The sequence below is a fragment of the Arvicola amphibius genome, chromosome 1, assembly GCF_903992535.2.
Source record: "Arvicola amphibius chromosome 1, mArvAmp1.2, whole genome shotgun sequence".
In the NCBI taxonomy this organism is placed as follows: Eukaryota; Metazoa; Chordata; class Mammalia; order Rodentia; family Cricetidae; genus Arvicola; species Arvicola amphibius.
Window position 1 is genome coordinate 37,097,117 of NC_052047.1, and position 19,786 is coordinate 37,116,902.

General features: G+C 42.3%; 1 protein-coding gene across 1 annotated transcript in view; it reads left to right on the forward strand.

Moving 5' to 3' along the window:
- The window catches only part of Smim14 (small integral membrane protein 14), a 47,707-nt gene that overhangs the window by 15,075 nt on the left and 12,846 nt on the right, over positions 1 to 19,786 (forward strand). The window contains exons 2-3 of the mRNA XM_038335808.1: positions 7,403 to 7,512; positions 19,160 to 19,208. Coding sequence (XP_038191736.1) covers positions 7,438 to 7,512; positions 19,160 to 19,208 — 124 coding nt within the window. The 5' untranslated portion in view covers positions 7,403 to 7,437. The remainder of the gene's footprint in view (positions 1 to 7,402; positions 7,513 to 19,159; positions 19,209 to 19,786) is intronic.

Below are 19,786 nucleotides of genomic sequence, written 5' to 3' on the forward strand. Positions count from 1 at the left end.
CTATAGCCTCATGCTGTTCTGTCCTTCACATCACAAGAAATTAAACTGTACAGTGAGGAGTCTCATTATTTCTCTCCCTTTTGAATGTAGCCCATAGGGTATGGAATGCGTTTAAATAACAAGACATCTCGGTGTGGTGGCACACACCTTTAGTTCTAGCACTCAGAAGGCAGAGGCTGGTGGATTTATATAAATTCCAAGCCAGCTTTGTCTGTGGAGTTCTTTAACAGCTGGAGCAACACAGATCAAAGCAAAGACAGAAAGAAAGAAAAAACAAACAAAAATATGTGGGGTTTAGGGCTGTTTGTATTTATCTTTTCATAGATAAGTATTGTAATGGTTTAATAAAAGTTGCGGATCCCCAAGGAGCTGCAGTGGCAGAAACTTTGCTGCTGCAGGTCTCTGAGCGGTGGAAGGAAAAAGGAGAAGAGAGAAGAACAGAGAGGGAGGGAGGGAGAGAGAGAGGAGAGACAAAAGCTGTCTCTTCGAGAGGGAGATAGAAAAGGAAGAGACTCAGGCTGCACGCAGGAAGATCTGCCTGCCTCAGCAGATGGGGGAGGGAGTGGGCGTGGCTTGTTTCTTAAATAGACAGAACATATCATTACAAGTATCCTTTCCACTATTAAAAATGTGGCAGGGTGGCTTACTATATGGGCCTTTTGTTTTAAATCTTTTGTGTGTATGCATTGTGTGCACATATCATGGAGGTCGGAGGACAGCTTGCAGGCATCAGTCCTCTCCTACCATGTGGTTCTCATGAATTGAATTTAGGTTACCAGGTTTGGCAGCAGGCACCATTACCTTTCTAGCCATTTCATCAGCCCAGTATTTTTTTAAAAAGTTTATCTTACTTTTATGGTGTATGTGTGTGTGTGTGAGTGGGTGCATTTCTGCACTTCTGAGGCCCACTGAAATCAGTTGATCTGAAGACAGTATGTAACATGACTGTTTTGCTCTTGCTACTGATTACTGACTGATTTGGCCGAGTTGCAAACTACTTTTCAGTTTTATTTCTTTAAGGAATCAAATTGGCTGTGAGCAGCATTCTCAAAAGCACACTGCAGTAGAATCACATGTCTCTCTCCTGATCTCCACAGAAAGCAGGCCATTAAATTTGACCCTGTCCCCAAGGTGAAATTAGGCAAGGTGAACCCACATACCAGGCCTGAGTATTTGTTCCTAGTGGTAGATTATAAACCGACACTGGAAAATTTCCTCACTGGATATAAAAGCAGCATGATTCAACCAACTTACTATTGTCAGATGTCACTAGGAAAAGTCTTGGTTGAGAGAGGCTGACCAGCTCCGCAGCACTGGGGATTGCCTTGGCTTCCTGACAGCCAGCCAGCATCATTTTGCTGCTTTCCTTACTATAAATTGTTTAGAAGTAGGTGGGCTTGAGAGCTTGCTGTGTAAACCGAATTTTTCCTTTGTACCACATAAACTGTGTATCAGATTCTACATACAGTTAGATTGTTGTCACAAATAGTCTCTTCATTAGGAAACTACTGACATTGTAAGATAAATGCTTAGTGTGAGTCATTTCCAAATTTCAAAGTAGGGACTTTGAAATCAGGCCCTTACCCGATTTCATTGTGCTCAGAGCCATTCTTACTTAAGCCCATGTGTAATTCCTTCAACTTCCCTAGATTATCTGGAAAAATTTTAAGTGTGTTTTTAACTTTTAAATTATTCATTGATTTGTGTGTGTGCCTTTGTGATTTATGTGTGTCTTGTGACTGCGGGTACCCACGGAGATCAGAGGGCATTGAACTGGAATTACCAGTAGATGTGGGTGCTGGGAGCTAATCTGGGCCCTCTGCAAGCTGCCAGCATTTACAGGCATGTGCCACCATGCCCTCCTTGTTTATGAGGCTCTGGAGATCAAACCCTGTGGGCTAGGCAAGCCCACTGTCAATAGAGCTGCGGCCCTAGGTCCTTCCTTCTTGCACATTTTTAGGAAACAAGTGAAGCTGGTTGTGTCCCCAAGGATTAGGTCCATTTCTTTGTTTTGTCGCTAACTTCAAGGATGTCTGCTAAAGAGGCAAGCAGCCTTAGCAGCAGGAAAGGTGAGAAAACAGAGTTTTAAATGCCTGCATCAAAGGCCTCTTTGAGGCTGATTCCCAGCATTCTGACTCAGTGGCCTTGTTAAGTCTTTCCCAGCACAGTGCAGCTTCATAACGTCTCTAAAGCATGAATGTGAGGTGAGATTGGTTGCAGTGTTCAGCTTCAGCTGCATGTTGACACTCTCGTTTCCTAACCAACTCTGTCCTTTCTTTTGAAAGGAAAAAAGTATTTGTTTTGTTTTTTGTTTGTTTGTTTTCAGACAGGGTTTCTCTGTGTAACAACCCTGGCTGTCCTGAAACTCACTCTGTAGACTAGGCTGGCCTTGAGCTCAGAGATTCACCTGCCTCTGCCTCCCTCCCAAGTGCAGGGATTAAAAGCCTGAGCCACCGCACCCTCAGAAAAGGTTATTTTAAGATGGGAACTGTAAAGTGGAGATAGAATAGAACTGAAAATAGCTGTTTCCCCATAGAAAGTCCTGTAGAAGTATATTACTGTTAAGTAGTGTCCTAGCTTAAAAATATTCTCATATATTTAATTATTAATAGATTAGATCTATTTAATTATTAATTAGATTATTATTAATCTATTAGAAGCTAATCAAGATGAGCATAAATTAAGACCCCAGTGATAAAGGTATAAACATTATCAAGAATTTCAGCTGGAGCCGGGCAGTGGTGGCGCACGCCTTTAATCCCAGCACTCGGGAGGCAGAGGCAGGCGGATCTCTGTGAGTTCGAGACCAGCCTGGTCGCCTGGTCTACAAGAGCTAGTTCCAGGACAGGCTCCAAAGCCACAGAGAAACCCTGTCTCGAAAAACCAAAAAAAAAAAAAAAAAAAAAAAAAAGGAATTATTTCAGCTGGGCAGTGGTGATACACCCCTTTAAACACAGCCCTCGGGAGGCAGAGACAGGTGGATCCCTGTGAGTTCGAGACTAGCCTGATAGACAGAGTGAGTTCCAGGACAGGCTCCAAAGCTACAGAGGAACCCTGTCTTGAAAAACAAACCAAAAAAGAATTCCATAGGACTGGAAAGATGGCTCAGCGGTTATAGCTGCTCTTCCAGAGGTCCTGCGTACAATTCCCAGCCACCACATGGTGATTCACTCCATCTTTAATGGGATCTGATGCCCTCTTCTGGCATAAAATTGATAGAGCACTCATACTTAAATAAATCTTACCAAAAAAGAATTCTTTTTTTTTTTATTTTTCTATTTATTGAGGTCTACATTTTTCTCTGCTCCCCTCCCTGCCTCTCCCTTCCTCCCTTCAACCCTCCCCCAAGGTCCCCATGCTCCCAATTTACTCAGGACATCTTGTGCTTTTATACTTTCTACTTCCCATGTAGATTAGATCCATGTATGTCTCTCTTAGGGTCCTCATTGTTGTCTAAGTTCTCTGGGATTGTGAATTGTAGGCTGGCTTTCTTTGCTTTATGTTTAAAAACCACCTATGAGTGAGTACATGTGATAATTGTCTTTCTGTGTCTGGGTTACCTCACTCAAAATAATGTTTTCTAGTTCCATCCATTTTCCTGCAAAATTCAGGATGTTATTTTTTTCTGCTGTGTAGTACTCCATTGTGTAAATGTACCACATTTTCCTTATCCATTCTTTGATCAAGGGACATTTAGGTTGTTTCCAGGTTCTGGCTATGACAAACAAAGCTGCTATGAACATAGTTGAGCACATGTCCTTGTAGCACAATTGAGCATCCTTTGGATATATACCCAAAAGTGGTACTATTGGGTCTTGAGGAAGGTTGTTTCCTAATTTTCTGAGAAATCACCACACTGACATCCAAAGGCATTGTACCAGCTTGCATTTCCACCAGCAATGTAAACGTGTTCCCTTTTCCCCACAACCTCTCCAGCATAAGTTGTCATCAGTGTTTTTGATCTTGGCCATTCTTTTTTTTTTTAAGATTTATTTATTTATTATGTATACAACATTCCTTCCATGTCTGCTTGCATGCCAGAAGAGGGCACCAGATCTCATTACAGATGGTTGTGAGCCACCATGTGGTTGCTGGGAATTGAACTCAGGACCTCTGGAAGAGCAGTCAGTGCTCTTAACCTCTGAGTCATCTCTCCAGCCCCCGATCTTGGCCATTCTTACAGGTATAAGATGGAATCTCAGAGTTGTTATGATTTGCATTTCTCTGATGACTAAGGATGTTGAACATTTCCTTAAATGCCTTTCAGCCATATTAGATTCCTCTGTTGAGAGTTCTCTGTTTAGGTCTGTACTCCGTTTTTTTTTTATTGGATTATGTGATCTTCTGGTGTCCAGTTTCTTGAGTTCTTTGTGTATTTTGGAGATCAGACCTCTGTCTGATGTGGGGTTGGTGAAGATTTTTTCCCATCTGTAGGCTGTCGTTTTGTCTTGTTGACCGTGTCCTTTGTTTACAGAAGCTTTTCAGTTTCAGGGGGTCCTATTTATGGTTTCTCTCAGTGTCTGTGCTGCTGGGGTTATATTTAGGAAGTGGTTCCCTGTGCCAATGCGTTTAAGTGTACTTCCCACTTTCTCTTCTGTAAGATTCAGTGTGGCTGGCTTTATGTTGAGGTCTTTGATCCATTTGGACTTGAGTTTTGTGTGTGGTGATAGATATGGGTCTACCAAAAAAGAATTCTATAATGTATTTTCAGTGAATGCTGTGGCTTGAAGAAGTGAGGAAGAGTTGAGATTGGTGGTGACTGATGTGGATTTTTGGAGAGGCAGGTCAAATTGAATTCTCTTAATAAATTTAAAGGCAGACTTGTAGAGAGCTGTGTTTACACTTGTGATGAATTGTCCGGGATAGTAGCAAGCCTGTCTTTTCCAATTCTGCTAGTGCCAGGCTGGCTTCAAACTCACAGAAATTGTCAAGAGGTGGGATTACATTTTGGTATTTGAATTTCATTTTCAGAACATTTTAGTGAAGCTGGGAGTGATATGTGTCTGTAATCCCAGAATTTGGGAGGTGAAGGTGGAACGGTTGGCTACATAAGGCCTGGTCTGGAACAACACTGTGTTAGCAGAGGAAGACTCACCTAGGAGGAAGGAAAGACTAGTATTGTTACAGGACGCAGGCTAAGTCATACTCTGAAGGGCAAATTTAATCTGCCTATAAAGGAAGATCATATTTACTTTGCATTTTCTATTTCCATTGTACACAGTTCACTAAGGAGAAGGCTGACTCCTACCCCCCCACCCCCCGTTTATGGATGGATGTATGTCTTTGTTTGTTTGTTTGTTTTTGGTTTTTCGAGACGGTTTCTCTGTGGCTTTGGAGCCTGTCCTGGAACTAGCTCTGTAGACCAGGCTGGTCTCGAACTCACAGAGATCCTCCTGCCTCTGCCTTCCTAGTGCTGGGATTAAAGGCGTGCGCCACCATCGCCCGGCCTGTTTGTTTGTTTTAAGGTGTGGATCCAGAGTGGCTCCAGACGTGTGAATGAGCCAGAGTGTACACAATGCTTCCTGGCCTTTGGAGGACCGCCTGCAAGCACCTCCTTATCCTCTTGGGCTCCTACAAACAGGGTTTAGATGGAAAGCTACTTGATGAGAAATAGGTTACACAGACCGTTCCACAGCTTGATTTCAGGATAGCTTAGAAATGTCTTCAGATCAGCAGTGAGATGGGTCATTGGGGTAAAGGCTAATGCCTGGAGTTCCATCTCTAGAAGAGAACCAAACAGATTCCTCTCTGACATTCACACATGCACAGTGCCCCTCCCCATATATATATGGGGAAATATATATATATATATATATATATATATATTTATATAGAATATATATTTATATATATATATATATTTATATAGAATATATATTTATATATATATATATATTTCTCACAGAGAAACCCTGTTTCAAAAAACCAAAATAAATAAATAAATGAATAAGTAGAATGGGTGCTTAGAATCAACCCCTTCTGCACGTGCAGTTTATGATTCTGATTGTAGTCATCTCTAGCCCCTGTTTTATACATTTTGTCCAATTTCTAAAGCTTGTTTTAGACAGAAAAATAAATCTGGTTGCTAGTACTCCATCCCAGAGTCTCATTTCTTTAGTTTTTTTCAGAATGTAACAGTTAATCTCTAACTTGTCATTAATAAAAAATTATAGGTTTCTTTATATGTATGAATGCTTTGCCTGTATGTACATATATGTATATGCATGTGTACCACATGCATTAGCTCCCCAAGAACTAGGATTGCAGATGCTTGTTGACTACTGTGTGGGTGCGGAGAATCAAACTCTGATCCTCTGCAAGAACAGCGACTGCCCTTAAATGCTGACCCTTCTTTCCTATCCCTGTTGTCTTCAATTTTAATTCCATTAACATTGATATTATTTTAGATACCTGATTTTTCTTTCATAATATTTTTAAATTTTTTATATGTGTATATGTGTATCTGCATGAGTTTACATGTACCACATGCCTGCAGTAGCCTACAGAGGCCAGAAGAGGATGTTAGATGCCCTGGAACTGGAATTACAGACAGTTCTGAGCTGTTCAATGTGGGTCCTTGGTCCTCTAGAAGAGTTGCAAGTATTCCTAACTACTCAGCAATCTCTCTGTACCCCTACCCCCTTTTTTCTAACTATGTAGTTTTAGACTTGTGTAGTTAAGGCTTGTTTAGAATTTTCTGCAGCCTCCTAAGTTATGAAATTACAGGTATGCATCACCATACTCAAAATCAAGCATGAAGATTGCTTTAAAATTCAAATTTTTATTTCAGAAGCAAATAAAGTTTAGGAATTAAGTAAATAGGCCATAGTATCAGGGACAAGTCCAGTTAGAGTACCCAAAAATACTTATAGGAAGTTGTGCTGCTGGCAAAAGGACCAGTAGCTTGTGCAGGTTCATAATTCATATCATAAAATTGTAATTACTATATAGGAGAAATGGTTTCATAAGGTATATGCCATTGATAAATGAAGCATGATTAATAAAAACTCAGACAGAAATTGGGGTTCAACCTGAAGGTAAGAAAAGCAAAACAGCCAGCCACTGGCTCTTACCTCTACCTCAAACCAAAATGGTGATCCTGCCTCCAGGAATCTCAGAATGAGACTGAGAGTTGTCTCCTCCTGTTTTATAATCTTCTCTAGTTCTGGGATTAAGTACGTCCAACACTGCTGCCTGGTCTGTAAGGCTGGCCAGTGTGGCTGTTTCACTTTTCTCATCCTCAGGCGAGCTTTATTTATTAAAATACAAATGAAATGCCACCACAAATAAATATGGATTATGCATAGTTTAAGTAAATATTGTAAATCGTGCAGTGTATGAATTTTTCATAGCTGGAGAGAAGCTCAGCAATACTCTTAACTATTATTTTCTTTCTTCCTAGGTTTAAATAGTTGAGTAAGACCAAGCTGGGTAACCATGGCTGAAGGTGGATTTGATCCCTGTGAATGTGTTTGCTCTCATGAACATGCGATGAGAAGACTGATCAGTCTGGTGAGATGAACAGAGCAGTCCCTGTCAGAGCTAATCTGTGTCCTTCCTGGGTTGTGGGATTAGTGTTCCTCTCCGCTACCTTTCTGTTGCAGCCATGACCCAGGCAACCAGGGGGAGAAAGGGGTTATTTCAGCTTTCCCTCCTGAAGGGAAGTGGGAAGGAACTCAAGGCGGGAGGCTGGAGGCAGTAACTGAAGGAGAGGCCATGAGGAACATTGCTTAATCGCTGTGCCCCTGACTTGCTTAGCTTGTTTTCTGAACAACACGGTATCAGCACCCCTGGAGTGCCAGCACCCATGGTGGGCAGGGCCTCCCACATCTATCATTAATCAAGAAAATGTGCCTGCAGGGTTGCCCATAGGCTGATGTGGTAGGAACATATTCCCAGTTGAGGTTCCTTCCTCCCAGAGTACACTAATTTGTGTGTAACAGACAAAACATCAACAAACACAGAGGTTAATAGAGGATTGTCTCAGGATAGTCACTAAAAATATTTGATAATGGAAACTTCATGGTGAAATAATTAAAACATAATGATAAAACACAGCAGTACTTTTTTTTCTAAAATATTTATTTTATTGGTGTTTTTGCCTATATGTATTAATGTGTGAGGGTGCTGGATCCTGGAGTTACAGACAGTTGTAAGCTGCCATATGGGTGCTGGGAATTGAACCTTGGTCCTCTAAAAGAACAGTCAGTGCTCTTAACCGCTGAGCCATCTCTCCAGCCCCGTCAGTACATGTTTTATTAGAGATGAAAACTGATTTATTTTCTTTACTTCTGTAGGTTTTTTTTAAGCATGTTTGACATTCTGGTTAGTTAGCTACAGTCATGTTGAGGCTGTGGTATTAGTGTTGGAACAGATAATTGTTTTTTTGTTATGTGGAGTTTGACTGCCAAGCTACTATGAAACCTTGTATCCTTTCTGATATACACAGTTCAGTCCTTCTCCAACAGCAAGAGTCTCTGTAAAAAGACTTTCTAAAACTGGAAAGGTGGCTCAGAGGTTAAGAGCACTGACTGTTCTTTCAGAGGTTCTGAGTTCAGTTCCCAGCAACCAGTGGTTGCTCACAACCATCTGTAATAAGATTTGATGCTCTCTTCTGGCCTGCAGGAATGAATGCAGATAGAAACACTGCATAAGAAACAAACAAATAAATCCTCAGAAAAGCATTTTTTTTATCTAGTAAGTTGAGCTGGGCAGTTGTGGCAAATACCTTTAATCCTAGCACTCCTGGGATAGAGGCAGGCAGATCTCTGTGAGTTTGAGCAAGTTAGAGGGAGTTCTAGGATAGCTAGAGCTACACAAAGAAATTCTGTCTCAAAGAACCAAAAAAAAAGAAGAGGAGGACGAGGAAGAGGAAAAGGAGGAAGAAAAAGAAAAAAGAAAGAAAAAAGGCTTTCTTAGTTCATAAGCTTAAAATTGATACTATTTATATTATAGTGTATAGAAAGAGAAAATTGACCATTATTAATAATAAAGTACTTTTTTAAGTATTAGGGATTATACCCAGGGCTGCTGAGCTATTTCCTCAACCTCTCAAGTCTTATTCTGTTAAAAAGTATTTTATTTTGTGTGTATAGGCGTTTTGCTTGAATGTGTGCCTGGTAGTCCTGGAAACAGTGTCTCAGATCCTGGTTGTAAGTCTCAGTGTGGGTGTTAGGGATCAAACTAGCGCTATTTGGAAGAGTAGGCAGTGCTCTTGACCAGTAAGGAATTGCTCCAGCCCCTCGAGTCTTAAATTTAGTCCAACATAAGGCATAATTTTAAAAATACTTTGACATTAATAGCAAAAAATAGTCCTACAATTTAACTATGGTGAAGCAGGGTTTCCATTTTTAATTAAGAATTACTATCTCTCTTTAAAATTTATATTTTAATTTGGTATTTTTTTCATGTTGTTGTTCCAACTTGGCTACATTTTAGAAGTAATTAAAACTGGGAAGTGTCCACCCTTTCCCTTGCCTGGGTGTATGCATGTGACCTGGTTTCTAACTTTAGCTCAGTTTCTAGGTCAGGGTGCATGAGAAGGTGTGGTGGAAGAGGGTAGTCATGGAGATTTTACAACGAGGGAAGAAACCATCTCTGGACCAAGCCTCGGACTCATACCTTAGGACAGAGTCGGAGAAATCTAAGAGATGTCCATGCAGCAGATAACTCCAGGATGGAAATATAAGAAAAGGATAAACAGACAACTCCTGAAGCTCATAGCAGATTCCAGAAACATCAGAGACGATACAGCACTCAAGAGAGATCTTGTCTGCATACACAGTGAAGAGGGGCATTGTTAGAGACCCAAACAGAAACCTTGAGAATGAGCAGCTCGTGAAGTCAGAAAGCAAGAGTTTCAGCAGCAAAGTCGATGAAAGAAGAAATAAGAGAGGGTGAAGACAAGACATTTGAAATGTCAGTGCCAGACATAAATGAAGAAAAAGAAAGAATGCAGAGAAAATGGGAGCGTGTTCGGAAACCTTGAAAGGATGGTGTTTTCGGCTCCTTGGTGGACCCTGCGTAACCAGAGCCTCAGGATGACATCAGAAGTGGGCTGGGGAAATGGTTAGGAGGGCTTACTCATCTAGAGTTTGGTTCCAGCTCACCCATCAGGCAGCTCACAACCACCTAGTATTCAGCTGCAGGGATCCAGTGCCCTCTTCTGGCCTCCAGTTCACCCGCACACAGCATACTTGCATACAGACACACAAGTAAATAAAAACTTTTTAAAGAGGAAGGGGGTGACTCAGCAGTTAAGAGTACTGGCTTCTTGTCCAGAGGATTTGGCCCAGTTCCAATTGTCCAGATGCCAGCTCACTTCAGTTCCAGCAGATCCAGTATAGGCACTGCATGCATACAGCATACATACATACATGCATACATACGTGCAAGCAGGTACATACATACACACATAAAATCAACCAATAAATCTAAGATTTAAAATTCCCAAGCAAAACTTGTAATTTCAGTGAATACAAAGACGCATGTGTTTCTCTTCCCTTCCATGAGATATAAAGATTGCTGTAGACCTCTGCCAGCAGGCTAAAATTAGAAGTTCTTTCTAAGAAAAGGCACCAGGAAGGCTCCTCCTTGGATGTTAAGGAACAGGAAGGAAGCCAAGGTGATGTCAAAACTCCGGAGAGGCTGTAAAGTAATGAAAAGAAAGACTGCTTGGCTCGGTGAGATAGACTCAGACTAAAATTCTCTGCCCTGAGAGCCAATCCACTCTGCTTGTGTGCTTGGTTAGGGAGGGAAGCTATGTATACCCCAGGCCTAACTGCACACTAACCTAATCCTTCAGTAATAAATATGAACCAAAAACATACATAGCTAAACAAAAGGATCAGTGTACTCGGCCATAGATATATTGGAAGATGGGGTGAAATGTTTTTATTAATTTTTACATTTATTATTCATTTAATTTACGGTGTTTTTAGACGTGTGTGCCGTGATATACTTGTGAAGGTCAGAGGACAACTTGAGGAGTAGTTCTCTCTCACTGTGTGGGTTCTGAGTATCAGTCTCAGGTTGTTCCCACTGAAGAGTGTTTTTACATGCAATCGTAAGATTTGAGAGGAGAAATAACGTCCCAGTGTTTAGCTTTTTTGTTTTATTTTGCTGAGAGAAGGCCTCACTTGGTAGTGTGTGCTGGCCTGAAACTCCCTTTGTTAACCATGGGGCTTAGCCTCCTGAGTGCCCGATTGCAGCCTCAGCTACCTGACCCGTCACTCCTAAACGCTGGGTTACAGCCTGAGCTGTACTTGTTACTTTCTGCTTTGCAACAATTTTTCGGCAGTGCTAGGAATTGAATCCAGGGACCCATGCTTTTCAGCCAAGTGTTCTGCATCTGAGCCCTAGTCCTTTGCTTTTAAACTTTTTAAGGCTTTATTTTTATACCAGGCACATGCTTTTGGATCTCTGAGTTGGAAGCTAGCCTGGTCTATGTTGAGTTTTAATGCATCCATGGCTTTGTAGAGAGACCCTGTCAGAACAAAACTAAACAAATACAAAAAAACAACAAAAAGGACAGGTTTTTTAAAATTTGGCGGGAGGGGGTTCTTGGGTTTGGTGGTGGTGGTGGTTTTTTGAGACAGGGTTTTTCTGTAGCTTTAGAGCTTGTTCTGGAACTAGCTTTGTAGACCAGGCTGGTCTCGAACTCAAAGATATCACTTGTCTCTGCCTCCCAAGTATTGGGATTAAAGGCGGCACCACCACCACCCAGGTTTTTTTTTTTTGTTGTTGTTGTTTGTTTTTTGTTTTTAAGACAGAGTTTCTCTGAGGCAGTCCTGGAACTTGCTCTGTAGACCAGGAGGGCTCGAATTCACAGAGCTTCGTCTGCCTCTGCGTCCCAAGTGCTGGGATTAAAGGCATGCACCACCACTGCCAGGCTTGGGATTTTATTTTTAATTATGTGTATATGTAGATCTGTGTTTCTGCACATGAGTACAGTTCGCAGAATTTCTAGAAGGGGGTGTTGGACTCTCTGGAGCTGGAGTTAGGTGGTTGTGGGAGCCTGACATGGGTACTGGTCTAGAAGAGCAGGAAGTATTCTGACCACTGGGCCATATCTCCACCCTGATTTTCAACAATTTAAATAGGGCTTTGTTACCTTTGATTTCTAAATTGATAAGATATGTTCTTAGCATAATATTTTGCTTTTTTGACACAGGGTTTCTTTTTTGTATAGTCCTGGCTTGGTCACTCTGTAGACCAGGCTGGCCTTGAACTCAGAGATCTGCCTGTCTCTGGCTCTGCCTCCTGAGTAATGGGACTAAAGGCGTGTGCCACCCAGCTGTTCGCAGCATAGTTTAAAAAGTTACAAATACAGAAACGGTGAGTGTCCCCCCTTTTTATGGGCACAAAATTACAAAAAACGGTAATTCAGACTCCTTTACTGACTTTTCATTGCTTATGTAAGTTTTAGAATAAGAACGTAAACTTATTCGTTCATTTTATTATCTTCCTGCAGTGTTAGATGTAAAGCAAACAACTGTCTATCTATAACAGGCCTATTTTAAATTGTGTATTACAAACCCAGAGTGTCTAAGTTACAAAGAATGCCCAGATTGGGGTGCTTGTCATTAAATTATATTGTTGAGTTACATGAGTTTAAGGTCCACCTCCCTTCCTTCCTCCATAGCTCCTAGATGTGTGAGTATTGGATATTTTAATTTGAAAATTCAGTTGGGAGGTGTGGTTATGTTTAGAAACTTTGTGTGTGTGTGTGTGTGTGTGTGTGTATGTGTGTTGTAGAAACATTTTTTAAAATGGTAGCTGGAGCTGTCTCAGTGAGTTAAGCAAGCAGAGTGACCTGTGTTCAGATACCAGGTACCCATATAAAAATCATGTGTGCTGGAGAATATCCGTGCCTCACCCCACCTGTGCTGTGGGGACAGAGCGTGACCGACCCTGAGGCATCACCGTGAGCTAACCTAGTGAAAAGAGAGTTCCAGGTTCAGTAAGGGAGTTAGGCGGTAGTGGCACATGCCTATAATCCCAGCACTCTGGAGGCAGAGGCAGGTGGATCTCTGTGAGTTCGAAGCCAGCCTGGTCTACAGAGTGAGTTCCAGGACAGGCTCCAAAGCTACACAGAGAAATGCTGCTTTGAAACCCCCTCCCCCCTCAAAAAAATGGAGACCAATAAAGACACCAGTGTTATCCTCTGGTCCCCAGCTGGGGAGGCACAGGCCAGCCACTGTGTGGACCCCATACTCCATGCTGATGCTCCAGTGCACTGCTACATCAGAGCATAGACTTTATTTGCCATTCCCTTCCTAGGCTAATCCTTTAGGCTTCACTTATTAAATCCTTTCTTTTCTTTTTGTTTTGATACGAGTTTTACTATGTGGCCCTGGCAGGCCTGGAGTTTGTTGTGTAGAACAGGCTGGTGTCAGTGCTCTGCATAAAGGTGTAAGCCACCTCCATGGCATGACAAATGAATTCTAAAAAGAGGTAGATGAGAGTAGATACACAGTGAGTCCCTTTCAACTGAAGTATGTCTTCATTGTATCACATATAGTGTTATTTACTGTATAAATGGAAAGAGGCCAGACCAAAGCTCAGTCTAGACATAACTGCCTGTCAAGCTGTTGAGTAAGCTGTTGAGTATTCTTTAGAAAAAGAAGGCTGAACCGGGTGGTGGTGGTGCATGCCTTTAATACCAGCACATGGGAGGCAGAGTCAGGCAGATCTGACCCTGTAATTCATAAAACCAACCTGATCTACAAAGCGAGTTTCCAATCAGCCAGGGCTACACAGAGAAACCCTTATTCTTTTAAATTATTTAGGTCTGTATTTCAGCTGTATATGTGTGTGAGAGTACACACATGTGTGGAGGCTGGAGTTTGATACGTTTCTTCTTTCTCTTCATCTTTTTTTTAAAGATTAAAAAATATTTTCAAACATAAGATTGAGAGAGAGTTGTGCATGTGTGCCGCGTGTCTTTAATTCCAGCACTCTGGAGGCAGAGGCAGGCAGATCTCTGTGAGTTCAAGGCCAGCCTGATATATAGAGCAAGTTCCAGAACACTCAAGGCTTCACAAAGAAACCCTGTCAAGAAAGAGAGAGACCCCATCAACACATTTTCCCCCCTAATGACAAAATATAAATCTTTGCTGAAGATGGAGGTCTACTGTAGACCGTAAACTTGCTTCACAAGTTCCCTCCTGCACGCATGCAGGTATACACATACTACAGTGTGAACTCGGAGGTCAGAGGACAGCCTGGAGAAGTTGGTTTTCTCCCTGCACCGTGTGGACCCACAGATTGAACTCCGGTTGTCAGGCTAAGCAACAGCCACTTTTACTCACTACACTCTCCTTTGCCATCACAAGCCTCTGGGAACTCTAACAACTCTGTAGCCATCACTGCACAGACCAGAGGGAGAGCACTCCTTGCTGGTCATGCAGAGATCCTGTGGCTAGTGCAAGCAGTGTCCTTAACTCTTACCAGATTAGTACGGATGTCGTCCTTTACCCGCATGCAGGGTGATGCCACGATTGACATTCTCCTTGCCCCCGTGCCCAGTGTTCCAACATTTGGCTCCATAAAAGACTTGTCTAGATTTTTCTTGCCCTATTTTTGATCTTTATCATTAGTGGAGTGGGCTGAGCCGGTAACAGGGAGACAGGATGGCAGACACAGCAGCAGATGAGTTATTACAGGGAGAGACCAAGGGAGCGGCGATGAGACACAGCTGAAGTGGTCCGAAGACGTGCTGGGCAGAAACAGTGGGGAGCAGAGGTATCTGAGGCAGGAAGAGAGAATGGAGAGTCAGAAGAGGGCAAAGAGCTGAGCTGAGGAAAGAGTACTGTGAAGAGCTGAGGAGGAGGAATAACTGCCCCACAGCCCCAGTACTAGATACTGTGAGGTCTCGGGTCCCAGCAGTCTGTTTGATAGCTGTCACACTTGAGGCACTGCCTGCTTCCACTTGCTGCTTCGCCATCTCAGCTCATTGTTGCCAGAATCCTACAGTACCTGCCAAGCACCAAGGCAACTGTGGTTAAAGCCCAGAGCAGAGGCTGCAACCTAAGTGGCTGCAGCAGAGGTCTAGTGTCAGAAGCCAGAAGGTCTTGAGTCTTGGTACTCTGAGCTGCTGGTTTGGCCAGGCCAGCCTCTAGACCTGCAGTATCAGGAGCCCCCATACTGGAGCTCCCCGCCCCGCACCCCAAGCTCCTGTCCAGGGAGAGTACAAGACTCATAGCTGATAAGTAGCAGTAGAAAATGCCTTGGTTGCCAAACTAAGATGCTCAGCACTCAAACAGTGTGCCCTCACAGAGCAACCTCACACTCCTGCTGAGCATCTTTAATTTAGGAGGTGTTTCTTTTCCTAGATAAGTTGTAGCCAGCACATGCTGTAAGGTCTGCTGAGAGGACAGTTGCTGTGTGAGACCTAGTATCTGGGATGCTCTTTGCTTGCCCCATAAATTGGATTTAACTAGCTTTTTCACACAAGAACAGATGACCTGAACTCACAGAAATCCTCCTGTCTCAACCTCTAGTGGTTAGATAGGGAATAATCATGGACTATTTACTTTTTTTATGGTAGGGTCTTTCTGTGTAGTCCTAGCTGTTCTGAAATTCACTTTATAGAGCAGGCAGGCCTCTGCCTTCCAAGTGCTGGAATTAAGGGCATGTGCCACCACGCCTGGCATCAGCTATCCACTGTTCCAATGTCTAAATGATGCTGTTGAAGAATATTAAGACCAACTTCAACAGGGTAGGAGCATGAGGATTAGAATTACCGAGCAAAAGGAACAGAGATATAAGAGAAATAAGAGACAAACACAGAACATCATCAGGAGGGACATTCAGTGAATAGTGAATCCACCCACGCTTATTTTTCATACACTTTTATACCCCAATACAAAAGGGGCATAAGAAAGCAAAAGACTGCTTTACCACGACACAAAGGAATAACCAGAACAGTTACTTGCTTCAGTACTTGAGACATAAAGCCATTATTTCCTGAGGAAAGTATGACGTCTTGGTCAGGATATGCAGTGAACACACCTAGGCCAAGTATTCTATAGGCAGCCACTCCCTATGTCAAACCTCCCATTTTAAATGAAGGAGCACAGGCGTATACTTGAATTCTCTAACCTTTGCTCAGGGTGGAGTAGATCCATCTTATGTCCAAAACACCAAGTAACCACACCCCAGGTCAGGGTGTGTAGCTACACCTGTTTTCAGCAACTTTGAAAGAGCAAAAATAATCTCATACTCTCTGACTTCCAGTCAAAGGTGGAACAGGCTCACAGTTGTGGGTCCTCACGTATAATGTGAAGGAAATTGACTAATCCAGGCATGGTGAAACTGGCCTGAAATCCCAACACTGGAGAGATTGAGGCAGGAAGATTTCAAGTTTGATCCCAAAACCTTTAAAAAAAATTGCTACCAACAAAGAACAATTGAAATTTCCCAACTGGTTTTATCAATTTAAACATAAATCATGCTATTCAAAGATTTATAGCAAATGTAAAATATGATTGAAATTAGGGTTAGGAAGATGCATGATTACCTAAAGACATATTTATAAAAGTGACCTGGTGACACATATACCTTTAATCCCAGAACCTGGCGGGCAAAGTCAGGTGGATCTCAATGGGTTCAAAAGGATTTCTTTGTTCCCCACTGTGTACCTGAGACTAGTTGACTTTCAAGCTTCCAGGGACTCTCTTGTCTGAACCCAGACAGGCAGACAAACAGACAGATAGACATCCTCTTGTTGTAGGAGTGCTGGGATTGCAGATGCACACTACACCTGCCAGTGATCTCTGAGAATTTAAACAAAGACTTCCTGTTGATGTGGCAGTTGTTTTACTGACTGGGCTATCTCCCCTGCCCAATGTTCAAAAGGACATATTCACCTCTAAGAGTAAAGAAAAGAGTTGAGTGCTTGGGGAGGCTGTTGAGAAACTGGGAGATTTACATTTTACTTTTAAATTTTTAGTAAATGTAAATAGTACTTGTTAGAAGAAATAAATTAAAAACACACACATGGAAAAGTTTGTTGAGTCTGTTTTGTCGTTTAAAAGGCTTGTAGTCATTGTGAGGTCGTGGTGCATGCCTTTTAATCCCAGCACTTGGGAGACAGGGTTATCTTAGTGATTTTGAGGCCAGGCCAGCCTGATCTACTGATGGAGAAGGGTCATCTGTCTATGTGTTACTTTCACTGGTTAATAAAGAAACTGCCTTGGCCCTTTAATAGGACAGAAAATTAGGTAGGTGAAGTAGACAGAATAGAACTGTGGGAGAAAGAAAGCAGAGTCAGGCAGTCGCCTCAGGCAGTTGCCATAGCTCTTCTCGCTGAGATGGACGCAGGTTAAGATGCTTGGTAAGACACCACTTCGTGGTGCTACACAGATTACTAAATATGGGTTAAAGCAAGATATGAGAATTAGCCAATAAGAGGCTAAAACTAATGGCCCAAACAGTATTTAAAAGAATATAATTTGTGTTTTGTTATTTCGGGTTTAAAGCTAGCCGTGCAGGAGCCGGGCAGGAAGCAGCCAGCTGCTCATTACAATAATCTACAAATTGAGTTCCAAGACAGCCAGGATTGCTACACAAAGAAACATTGTTTCCAAAACAAAATAGCAGCAAAAAAAGAATCTTGTTTTCCCTTGCAATAGTCTTAGTGTGTTTAGATGATCCCTTTCAGATAGAGTGGGTTAAGATACAGAGCATAATTTTACATTAGTTAGGATCTTTTGCTTCCATTTGGACTCAGCAAGACTGATCATCTACAGAATGACCTGTTGTTAATTGCAGCCCTATTTGTGAGACTGGACGTGCAGCATGATCATAATAGGGTTTAGTGGGTCGTTACTGCTCTTCACATGTGTCATCTGTGCTAATCCCTAATGGTACCCTGATAAGTGGGCACTTTTCTTGTCCCCATTTTAGTAGATGAACAAACTAATGTTTAGAGGTGTCAATGACTTTCCCAAAGTCTTGAAACACTAGAAAGTTGCCTAGCCTGACTTGAAGACAATGCCTGTCATTCTGCAGAGCCCATACTTAGTCAGTGGAGCAGTGGTTCTGGCGGTTGCTACACAAATAGTTGCACTCTTGGTGTTGTGGCCTCCTCGTACACTGTGTGAAGATATGATTGGTGGAATAAAAAGTGACCGGCTAATAGCGAGGCAGGAGGTATAGGTGGGATTTCCAGGGAGATAGAAAGAAAGAAGAGAAGGAATCTAGGCGCACAGGAGATGCTAGAAGCCATGGAGAGAAAATGGGTACAAGATGGAAGGGAGGTAATGCCACATGATAGAATGCAGATTAATACAAATGGGTTAATTTAAGTTATAAGAGCTAGTTAGGAACAAGCCTAAGCTTATAGACCAAGCTTTCATAATTAATAAGAAGTCTCCGAGTCATTATTTGGGAGCTGTCTGGTGGAATAGAAAAAGACTCATTACACTGGGCTGGCGGCAGTGGTGGTGTTACTGAATATATAAGAGGGCGTCATTTATGAGACTGAATTGAAAAGTTGCATGTTCTTTACTCTCTACCATCCACTCATCTCTAGTGAGCTTTTCATTTCTCAACCACCTAAAAAATAGTAGCATAAATTCATTCATAATTTGACTTGTGTAATTGACTGATGGATTTTAAAATATTTTAAATATTTTATTATTTGTCCAAAATGTTATGTTTGGACACGGTGACTATCCTAGTCTTTGGGAGGTAGAGGCAGGATCAGGAGTTTATGATGTTCCTCTGTTGTGTGGTGAGTTTGAGGCTAGCCTCGTCTCCATGAGACCCTGTCTCAAAAAAAGTTAAGGTCCTGAAGAGATGACTCAGCAGGTTAGCTACTCTTCCAGAGATCAGTCCTGGGTTCACTTCCCAGCACTCACAGGGTAGCTTAAACCCTCTGTGCTCCCCACCCCAAAGCCTGATACCCAGTGCTGACCTTGGTTGGTGATGCCCAGACAAACATGCAGGCGGGATACTCACAAAAAATAAATATGTCTAAACTTTCAAAAGCTGATTTGCTTCTTTATTGTGTGGTGCTAGGAATTACATGCAGGGTTGCATGCGGGCTGAGCTAGCTCCAACACTGAGTTCTGTCCCTCCTTCCCTTCCTCTCCCCCACCCGCCCCAAACCCGTGCTGGTGACTCAGCAGCTAACTGTCCTTTCCTCTCACAGCTTCGGCAGTCCCAGTCCTACTGCACAGACACAGAGTGCCTCCGGGAGTGTGAGTACCAGTGGGAAGCTGGAGGGTGGATGGGGCCATAGTCAGCAGACAGTATTCTCCCTTTTTTATCAAGACAGAATTTCTCTGTGTAACAACCCTAGCTGTTCTGGAACTCACTCTTTAGACTAGGCTGGCCTCAAACTCACAGATCTTCCTGCCTCTACCTCCTGAGTGCTGGAATTGAAGGCATGCCATACCATCACCCGGGATATTACTTATTTTCATTTTTTAAAAACAGATTCATGTAGAGAGATGACTCAGTTAAGAGCACTGGCAACTCTTCCAGAGGTCCTGAGTTCAAGTTCCAGCAAACACATGGTGGTTCATAGCCATCATCTATAAAGAGATCTGGAGATCTGGTGCCCTCTTCTGGCATGCAGGAGTATATGTAGGCAGAATACTGTATACATAATAAATCTTTAAAGGAGGAAAAAAAAACAAGGCTGGCCTTGAATATCTGATTGTATATTCCACCTCCCAAGGTGCTACAATTATAGGAATGTACCATCTTGCCCAGCTTTTAGTTTATTTTATGGTAAGTGGCTCTTGGTTATATATTTGATGCTTAATATATACTC